Source organism: Microchirus variegatus (assembly GCF_963457635.1).
Source record: "Microchirus variegatus genome assembly, chromosome: 22".
NCBI lineage: Eukaryota > Metazoa > Chordata > Actinopteri > Pleuronectiformes > Soleidae > Microchirus > Microchirus variegatus.
The window spans coordinates 11,153,349-11,164,091 of record NC_139823.1 but is presented as its reverse complement, the minus strand read 5'-3'; the positions used below and the strand labels follow the sequence as shown (position 1 = coordinate 11,164,091).

Below are 10,743 nucleotides of genomic sequence, written 5' to 3'. Positions count from 1 at the left end.
AAGTAGCAGTGACCCCACACACCTGCGATTTACACCAAACACCAGATGTAAGAAAAAAAACAACTTTTATCCAGGTCAAGAAGGGAGAGCGCTATCCAAACAAGTGGATTAAGCAGGAGGGGGGATCTCCATGCAGGAAGCGTATGGATGACTGGGGGGAAGTTGTGACTCGTGCCAGTGAGGAGGAAATAATCACAACGTAACCTTATCATGAATTATTAAGCACAGTGTCTATTTTAAGCCATTTGAACATGCTTCATTTTCATCTGGGGGTCTGAGCGAGTGTGGAAGTACATGTGTATTTTTTTGACAGCTGTATTACTGCTGATAAAGCGAGACCGTGTGAGCTGATCAAGTAGTGAGACAAGCGCTCAGAGCAGTAGCAGCACAGCACAGCACAGCAGCAGCAGCAGCGCTCTAGTCACTAGGAGCCGTGGCGGCACAAGCAGCAGCAGCAGCACTATCAGTCAGAGCACAGGCGGCAGCGGCAGCGGCAGCAGCAACAAACTCTCTCTTGTCTTCTTCTCTTCTTCTTTGTGGAGTTGTTTCCCCCCCCGCTGTGAGGACAAAAGCCTAGGAAGTGAAGAGGAAAGTGATCCGGGGCTGATAGCTGCCATCAAAAAATAAAACCAAAACGCAGACCTGGCTGCCCCCATGCCTATCGAATTTGTTTGCAAAATCAAATTTGCAGAGGAGGATGAGAAGCAGAAAAGCAAGCAGGATGGGGACAAGGAAAGCCTGATCGAGGAGAGCTGCATGCCACCGGCCAAGGACTTGGCAGGCTTTGCCAACTCCTGCTCTCTTCATGGGATAAATCATATCTTTGTCTCTGGTCGCCTGGGCATCCGGCAGACTCTCTGGGCGCTTGCCTTTTTGACTTCACTGGCGTTGTTTCTGTACCAAGCAGCAAAGTGTGCCATCTCTTACCTGGAGCATCCTCATGTCACAGCTCTGAATGAGGAGGCAACCCCCGAGATGGTTTTCCCCGCTGTGACCATCTGCAACATCAACCGCTTTCGCTTCTCTGCGCTCACCGATGCCGACATCTACCACCTGGCCAACTTGACAGGTTTGCCCCCCAAAAACAGGGATGGGCACAAGCCTACAGATTTGATGTACCCCGCGCCTGATATGCAGGACATCTTCAACAGGACAGGACATCAGTTAGAAGAGATGCTCAAGAGCTGCAATTTCAGTGGGCAGAACTGCTCGGTTGATGACTTCTCTGTGGTGAGTAGAAAACTTTCTCAAACTTTTACCCAAACATGACGTGGTTACGATGACTGGCTTCATCCAAACTTTTTTTTATGTTAACAATTTCCCAATTGAAGCATTCTGAGGAATCTTGTTTCCAATAACTTTACATGCTTTTGCTTGTTCAAACAGGAAACAAAAGATGGACATGAAAGTAAAATGAGACATTTAAATTCCCTCCATGCACTCATCTCTGGGTGCCACGGGGTTCCCACGATACATATCTGCATGCAAGAATCATAACTCTGGCTCAGTCATTGAGCTGTTTCTCTTTCTGTCGTCTAAACTGCAACAGTGCTGCTCTCCTGCTGAGAGTTTCAGCCTTTACCAGAATCTATTATGTCAAAAAACAAAGGCTCCTCCCAAACAAGAGGAAAAAGAGAGCTCCCGCATGTGGTTGTATACTTTTTCCGGGGCAAACTGTGCTTTTAATGCCGCCTCAAACTCCTGCAGCTCAGAGTGCATGACAACAAGATTGTCATCGAAAATAGCAGAGTCTCTTCTTCTTTTTTTCCCTCAGTGTTCCGTCTCTCCCTGTTGCTCTCGCTCTCTCCCTTTGTGACATTGCAGAGCAGCTGCCTCACTCTCGCTCTCTGAGCTCTTGTACCTTTCAGCCGGGGAAGGAGTAATGCCTCTTCAGCGTTGTATTTCAATCTTGCTGCTGTTAGGATTAAATATTTAAAGACAGACATACATGATTTTTGCATTAGCCAGATTGACTAAAAGGAATGAAACAGTTTCCATGACTGTGTGTGTGTGTGTGTGTGCGTGAACCTTTTCTGGCATAAACACTGACCTTGTCGGGACCAGTAGTCCTCATGGAGACCGAAACCTGGTCCTGATAACACAGAAACAACCTTTTTAAGTGTAGGGCTAAGATTTGAATTGTGCTAGAGTTAAGGTGAGGTGAGGCATCAACTGGTTCGGGTTAATTTCAGGAATAACGATTTGTTTAGGCTGTCCAAATGAACAGAAATCAATGCAGTGTTCTAAGAAGAAATTATGTTTGTGTGTGTGTGACAGAGAGGGAGAGAGGGATCAGGTGAAAGAGAGTTTGTGCCTGTGTTCGGTGCACTATTTATTAAAGGCACTGTCCTTGCAGGAGATGGATTTCCCCATCTCTCCTGCAGGAAAAAGGAATATGCAATTGCTTTTGTGATGATAAAGTGCAGGTGTCAAGTCTTAATAGGGTATGTTGAACATTGATATGCTCACCTTCCTGAGACCTAAAGATTCTGTCTTATCACATTGATGGCACTACATTACCTCCGATGTGCCAAATTAGGGCCAAATTAATGACGTTTCATTGCTTCCCGTTTAGTTTCTCCAAGCGTGTGCTAAGGGTTACTTTGTTGTCGTCTTAAGCAGCCTCTCACATCAGGACATTAAATCACCTGTGACTCGAGAACGGAAAGGAATTTTTCTCACTTCCAGCAGAGGAAAATGTCACTCTCCTCGGGGAACCAGCAAAGTTTGACAAAATTCCGTCTGAAGAGACAACCCGACTCTGAAAGTCTGTAATATGCTTCTAGCACATTTGATAGCGATGTCGTCTGACACTTTTACACCCGGGTCCCCACAGAATACATTAATTAGTGGACAATTCTGACATCGAAGAAACGTCTGTCCCGCGCCAGTGGATGAAACATCCGGTCGGTCTCTTTGGAAATGGTGAGGTGACTTCATCACAGATTAAGATCCTGTTGAAAGTTCCCTAAGCTGCTGTTTCGTCTCTGTTGGCTGTGTGATCTACATTTTCTGGGGCTGTCAGATAGATTTGTTACAGGCTACTTGCTGCCTCCATGCATGACAAATCACTTGCTCTGCGTCTGCTGATGGACTGCTGGGAGTGCACGGGGAGAAAGGGAGGAACCGCTGGGAATTGTGGGATCAGGCAGGAGACCAGAATGTAAAAGTCACAGTGCAAATGAAACTTAGTCACACGCGCCTATGTGTGTGTTTGAATCAGTGTGGTTTTTTTTGTTCTTCCATATCAACATACACACACAATATGTTATTTTTTTTCCCCTACTTCATCGGCTTCTTAATGCGTTTTCTTTCCATCGATCATTCTGTCGGATGATGGATATAACTGCAATATTATAGACAATATTATAGATTTTCTGTAAACCGACCATGTTTCTGTGCTGTAGAGCTCAGGTTTGCGTATTTGTTGTGTGTTTACTCCTAATGTGTTGTCTATGTTTTTAATTAATCATTGCGTCTGAACAGGAAACTTAGTCCTTCATTCAAAAAGAAATATTTACTGTGAAATTTTTCACTCGCATTTTAATTTATTAGCTTTTTCCATCTCTGCATTCACTCACTGCACAAAAGACTGAAATAAATACCGTCTCGGGGCCAAAATTGTCTGGCTGCTCTAATTTATGGCTGGAAAAATAATACATACCACGTAGCAGTGAAATTTGTTTTCCTCTCTTCAGCTTGGTGGACCGGCTTGACTTTTTTTTTTTGACGTAGGTAATCAGGCCATTTTTTATAATTAAAGATTACATTATTGACTGGGATTAATCGCTGGAGATAAAGCTGATTCAACAAGCCATGAATAAACAGATTAATATTTTTCTTCCAGTCTAACTCTGAATAATTGTTCATCTATTGTGCGGCGCTGTCGCAGAGATGAGCAGTGAGCCCTTTGGCTTTTTTAAACACAGCTCTGAATTGGTTTGCTCTGACTCTCAGCTGTGTTTGCCGCTGCATTATCAGATTTTGCTCTCAGCAAGGACAGATCCCTTCTGCATATATTCATGGAGATAGCCGAGCAGCTATAGGGTAGCATGTCAGGTGATCTATAAAAACATGGGTTAACTGGGACAACACAAGGAGCTCCCCGCCTGCAATCTGACATTGTCCTGACTGAAGCCCCTGTTTTGGGGGTTTTATAGATAATTGAATGTTTCATAGTAAAAGCCGCGGATGATGTTGACCCAGCTCCCGTATCCTGTCGTTCATGTAGCATAAAACCTGCAAAACTGCAAATCAATACTGTGAAGAAATGGCACATAAGAGGCATTATTTATTGAGATCATCTCAATAAATACACTGCCCTTGTGTGGTTCATAGAGGTAAAAATAGTTTAAAAAAAACAGGGAGATGACAGAGATATGAGTCATCTACCATCATGTCTGGTACAGTTTCAAGCTTTCATTCTTCAAGGAAATCATTTTCATCAGTTGGCTGGTGTGTTGGTCAAAGGATACAAGGCTGCACCATTGGTAGAGCCCAAAGAAATCCAGTTACCTTTTTCCAAATTAGATTTTATTCTTTCTTAAAATATGTTTTTAAAAATTAGTTTTTTAGAAATTATATATTTTCACATATTTTACCAGTAAAACGTGCTTTACTTCATAACAACCCATTTATTTGAATCGGGTGTGTTGGAGCGAGGGATTGCTTTGAGGCTACGCTCAGGTTCAGGCTGCACTTTTGCAGGATTTCACTTCTTTAGCTTTTTTTAGAGGAAGGTCTGCCTCAGCACACATAGCCGCAAAGTCCTGGACAAATTCTGTTAGCATGCAAACTTCCTTGTCCAGGTCCAGACGCGACTGCGTGTGCACCGGCATCATTTACGTAAGAACAAAGAACAAGAACAAATTACCTGACTCTGCTCTGATTTTTGGAGTTAGCTTAGAATTTCGTAACTTTTTAGAAAGCTTTTTGGCTCTGATGGCTGCTTGAAGATGTTGTTGTGAAGGGAAGCTCTGCTGGTCCCCTATGTCTCGTCAAAACGTTCAGACCTCTCAGAAAAAAAACGAAATGTCAGACAAATCATGACAAAGTCTGCAACAGTTTATTTCATTTTAATTGCTCTATTCTGTGATGCCGACTGTTTTCTGCGTCATGAAAAATAGTCGGCCTCTTTCTCGAGCCTTTTCAATCCGATGACTAGGAGAGTGACATCCATTCCTACGGCGATTCCAAAGCCTGTACACCCCTTAACAGCACACACTTACACACACACACACACTGCACCCAGCCATCCTCCTTCCCCCTGGTGGAGAGCGTGGAGTGTGGGAGCGTGAAAGTGACTGGCGATCTGGGCTGACTCTGTCTCCAGCAGCCTGTCAATTACCCATCTACAGTTCCACTGCAGTGGGTGTCCCTGCAGCTTAGCATGCTGTCTGATATCTGATCTACACACCTAACCCTGAGGAGTCCAGTGCCAAGCATTATTGCATCCCTCCACACTTGCACACACACACACAATCCATAAACAATCAAATAAATTTCCCTTTTTCGCTTTATTTTCTTCTTGTGAAATTGAAAGGAAAAACCAGAACACTGATCCTGTCTGCACAAAAAAGGGCTAAAAGAGCACCACTGCTTTCACATCCCACTTCAGTCCCAATCCAGCTTTCCCCCAGCTTCTCCTCTTCCAGCATATCAGAGGAAGATGAATTACAGTGCAGTTGGTCGGCTGCTCCTCCTGATATGCATCACCACTGTCTAATCAGATGAAACCCACCTGCGACCAGTGACTGGATAACACCAATATGCAAACAATTTATATCTGGGAAGATTTACTTTTCCCATCACCGCCTGAGCTGGTTTTTAAACCTCTCAATGTGCCACGGATTGGAGCGCTCGGTTAGACGAGGAGAATCTGTGGCTGAGGCGTGGCTTTCGCGTCAACGATGAAGGCTTTCCGATGTTGCGGTACCGCCAAAGTCCCTCCTCTAACCCCTGGGAGTCTTTTACTCACACCGACATTTGTCTCTTTCTGACAAGTCATACACCGAGCTGTTGGTAGTGTTAATGTGGTTCCACACACACACACAAACACACACACACACAATTGTGTATATAGTGTGTATAGTGTGGATGGAATGCTTCCCCATACAAACACACACAGGTTTCGTGACAGATTGAGAGAGCTGCCTTGCAAGATTGATCATGACTCCTGACTGGGCGCCCCTCCCTCTCAGAAGGATCAATACATCCTTCAGTCAGATTGCTTCCCTGCCCTTCCTACTCCAAGTCTGGTGTGACTAATTATCCTGTGCCTGTGTTCTGTGCCCAGTCTCGGCTGCATTTGTTAATGCTGCCAGAGTTAGTGAAGAATGTGATCTTTAGAACAAGATATCTGTTTGTTTTAGCTTATATCCAGCACAAATCAATCAATAATCACTGTCTACCTTTTCACGGAAAGGGCGCCGAAATTATCGAGCCATACGAGATGACTCACGGCCTCGGCGGCGCGGGGATGGGGAGGAATAAGCATTTTGATAGAGTGAAGTGAATTTTAAAGTCGGATGATCTGAACTCAAAATAGAGGTTTTTTCATTTGGAGGTGATCAATGTTTTGTAATGTGAGAAAGTTATGAGTTCCCCCCCGAAGCAGCTCGGTCTGCATTAGGATCTATGTAATAAATAGCGATGGTGAGTGAATGAAAAATGCAACACTTGGAGGTTTTAAAAAGTCAAAGTTGAATTAGTTATTTTAAATTTAAAAAAGATGCTGCATGATTGTGGGGGTAATGGCCTATTTCACCAATGGCTTTTTTCTCTGCGAGAGTTCTGTAAATTGTTTTGGGCTGCATTTCAACTAGTGTTTTGCCATATGACCAGTGTGAATGTTTCAATTTCTATTTTGCTTTGGTAAGTCATACCAAGTTAAAGGACACTGCTAGGGCTGTCTATCAATATCAATACCTGGACTTGGAAACTGATTCTTGAACAATAGTTTTTTCAAATTTGTCTAGTAGCTTAAGATTTTCCCTGACAACGCTGCGCTCCGTCTTTGGTTGCAACTTCCTGCATGCCTCAAGATGGCCAATCATATTCATTGTTTCTTCTTAGTCAAACAGTATGCTGCGTATTAGCACATTAACTCCTTAGATGCCAAAATGTGAACATTTTGGTTATGAGGTGATACACAGGACTTTGGTAGTTTGGTCGATACCTCAAAAGTCCTAAGACTTGCCAAGTCCGAGTACATATGTGGAGGAGAAAAATCGATATTTTGGCTGTGTGCGTGTGACTCCGCCTCCGTAGGTGGCGCTGTAACGCTCTATAAGCTAAAGTGTATTGAATAAGTTTCCTGTTTACATCACAGAAAAACAAACAGCGAATGGCGAGATGGACGGTGAGGTGGGTCGTGCTGTGGTTCTGTATGTTTCAGCTCAAAAGTGGGTCTTCTCCCTAGCTTTTGCTTTCGTTCTCGCCAACGCCATCATGGTGTTTGTTCTTTTACGGCAACATTACTGCAGTTTATACAATGTCTCCATGTGCAGAACGCCACGTCCAACTCCTAAGCATATATATGCAGGAGTAATCGGACTGTGAATCACATTATTCAGTCCGACCAGCTCGATTTTAGTCTGACTACTGTGTCTAGTGTCCACAATACTGTAGCCCTGCCGAGGACTGGTTCTACAAAGGACTCGCTGAACTGTTGGGGGGAAAAAAAGGACTTTGAAGAAAAAAGCACAATCAACATTATTATTATTTCTTTGCTCCACTCAAGAAATGGTTAAAGTAGACTTGACTCACACTTAATGTTGGTGTGACTCCTGCATCTCCATCATTATAAGGCTTTCTTCTCAAGAGTGCACTGGGATAAAGAAAAGCATTTGCTGTGCAGATAACTGTGATTATAAAAGCGTTGGCCTTCTAGTAGCTTCCATGTGAGCTTTTTATTTTGTCATGTTCCCCAGTCTCTGAATACATTAGTTGAATTCCTCTGAAAAAAAATTAACCAAGCTTGGTTTTAGACCACCTCCACATAATGGGTTTGTGCCTCTTCATTCCTCATGCTCCTGAGGTTTAATTACTTAGCGAGAGATAGCACGTGCAGGGATGGATAAAAAAAAAGAAAAAGAAAGAGACAACCTACTGTGAACCTACTGTGAATACAGCACTAAAATAAGTTAATACAAAGAAAGAAAGAAAAGTCCTTCTATTTCTATGTTGCTTCCATGAAATATCAATGTCCATTTGCATAGAAGTAGCTCGCAGAAGGAGATCATGGACTTGAGCCACAAAACTAGAAGTTTTAAATCAGAGTGTGTGGGATGAATCTGAGCACAAACCAGAGAACCTAACTCACTTTAATCACTTGCTTCAAATTCTTCTTAGTGAAAACCTGAGAAGATTCTCAGAAAACACCCGGACTGTCACAACAAATATGTGGTCAAGGACGTTAAGGACAGAAATGTAAGAAAGATAGCCAGCATTACCAGAGTTAGTATGGAAGCGCAGTTATCTATAGTAAAATGTCACTCTACAAAAAAGCTCATGCAGCCTGACAAGATCATGGGAGAGAGACGAGCAGCAGCAGAGAATCTATATAATCAAGGTTGTCTGCCAGTTCTTTTAAAATGCTCAAAACTTCAAGACCAGCTCGAGTCAAAATGGAGGCAAAACTAAAAGTAAAATGTTTTTTTTCTGCATAAAATAAGCCAAAGAAAAGATGCAGCTCAGAATACTCTGATGGAGACCGACTAAATCACGGCTGTGGATATTTCTGTGCTTGCAGCTATATTGCAAATACACCTCACAATGTATTGTTCCGTGTTCCCGCTCTGCACCCCCTTGTATGTCTGATGTTTTAGATAGATTTGAAATGTACAAATCATGGCCAGTGCAAGTTGAAGGAAAATGTCAGTTAGCTACAATTCAGCCGATGGGAAATAGCACAGAGTACAAACAAATGTCATCGTGAATATTTACCCCAGGCACAGTCTGAACATGAGGGTCTCATCTGACTGCTTGGCTGGACACTTGGCCTTTATTCTGAATTATGTCTGTTTTCACACACTTGGCAGTGTCCCTTGCTGCTTTTTGTTTTGAGTTTGTCAAACCATACACATCACACATATTATAATTTATATGTATTTTAACATGCTTTCTCTCTACTATAGGCCTATGTAAACATGCTTTGAACTACAGTACACACACTAAGGTGGGATGACAGGTGTGATATTTTGTCCAACTCCGTATGACTGCGTGAAATAACCCCCCCCCCCCCCCCATCCCCATCATGATGTTTGGCATACCCTGCAGCTTTCTCTTGGGAAACGCACGTAACGATTTGTCAAATGGCTTTGACGTTAGGTCAGCAGCAAATGTGCCAAATACTATTTTTTTGTCCTCCAGCATAATGTTGGGTAGCGAGTGAAAATCCCTGACATTCTATATTACTTAATAATGTACACCGTGCTTGTGGAACAATACCCTATGATAGGAAATGCTAAATAATTCAAGCTAATGCCTTCCTAATGTCAGTAGCTCCTACTGGCCATCTTTGAGGCCATTTGTTGTGGAGAGACTTGGTTATGTCTTTATACTGTTTTGGTAAAGCCTACAGGAATCAATGGTGGATTATAACGTGTACATCGAAATTGGATTTAGGACTTTGCCGTTCAGTAGCTGCTGCACTCTTTGTTTGGTTTCAGAATGTATGACCAACAGACTGAAAATACTGTACCCTGGTCATTCGTCTTGGCCACTGTAGTTGTTATAATACTGAATTGATTTTGATTATAATCAATGGACAAGGCAACAGATCTGTGTTTCTGGTCTAAATACCATTTAACAAGATAAGTTCAGGCACTGCTGTTGTTGATGTCATACAAACATCGCTCCCGTTTCGAAGTCAACTCTCTCTTCCGTCTGTGTTGCCCACATATGGTAATGGCAAACTGTTGGTTAGTCACATCTGACTGTGTTGTGATACAGACTGGCAACAGTGTTGACTGCACTGCTCTGCATCTGTTTGAGCTGACATTAGCTTTACAGGCTGACAGCAGAGGCTGCCTCGCAGCTCTGGCTTGTGAAGGTCCCCCATTCAAAGCCTGTGCTATGATGAAATGGAGATAAACCAGCACATTTCAACTTCTCTGCTTGTTCTGCCATGTGCACCCGACAACATCAATTTTAGATCAGTAGCTTAGCTGCAAGCTACTGATATAAACGTGGTGTCAATTCTCACTTGTAGTTTTGTTGGTGTCTCTGCAGCGTTTTGAACTGCAAAAAAAACCCCAAACAGGGCCAACATTTAGACGTATTGTTACTGCAGACACTGTTAAGGAGTGGGGGTTTATAAAACCCATCATGTTATTGCATAAAGCCATTTGATGTAGATATGGAATCAATCCATCATTCATATCTACTGCAACCGTGAAATGTACATTTGCTTGGTCTCAGACACGTGTTTGTGTCTTGTTTTGGAAAACGTGTGGACAGTAAATCTTGTGTTGGCAGCTTTGTCGCCAGGCTCTGTCCATGCTGACAAAACACTTGACCTTCAGGTGCAGTGAAATGTCAACTGATTTAGCACACCACCCAGCATGAATTGCTGCCACCTATTTTGTCATCCAAGCATTTCATTTTGGTTCGGAAGTGTCAGAGTAAAAATGCTTTACATATACACAGGGAGTGTATATGTAAAGGGAAATAATCACATGCATCAGGATTTGATCTCATTAGATCTCATTAAAGCGCTTGCCTCAGTGTTACACTAAACCT

The 10,743-nt window shown here is 42.9% G+C and overlaps 1 protein-coding gene across 1 annotated transcript in view; it reads left to right on the top strand.

Annotated features, from left to right (window-relative positions):
- Nucleotides 1–605: 605 nt before the first annotated feature.
- asic4a (acid-sensing (proton-gated) ion channel family member 4a) overlaps nucleotides 606–10,743 on the top strand; it is a gene marked incomplete at its 3' end in the record, with an annotated part of 80,580 nt that continues 70,442 nt past the window's right edge. Inside the window, exon 1 of the mRNA XM_083908551.1 lies at nucleotides 606–1,230. Within this exon, the coding sequence (XP_083764677.1) occupies nucleotides 655–1,230 (576 nt within the window). The 5' untranslated portion in view covers nucleotides 606–654. The remainder of the gene's footprint in view (nucleotides 1,231–10,743) is intronic.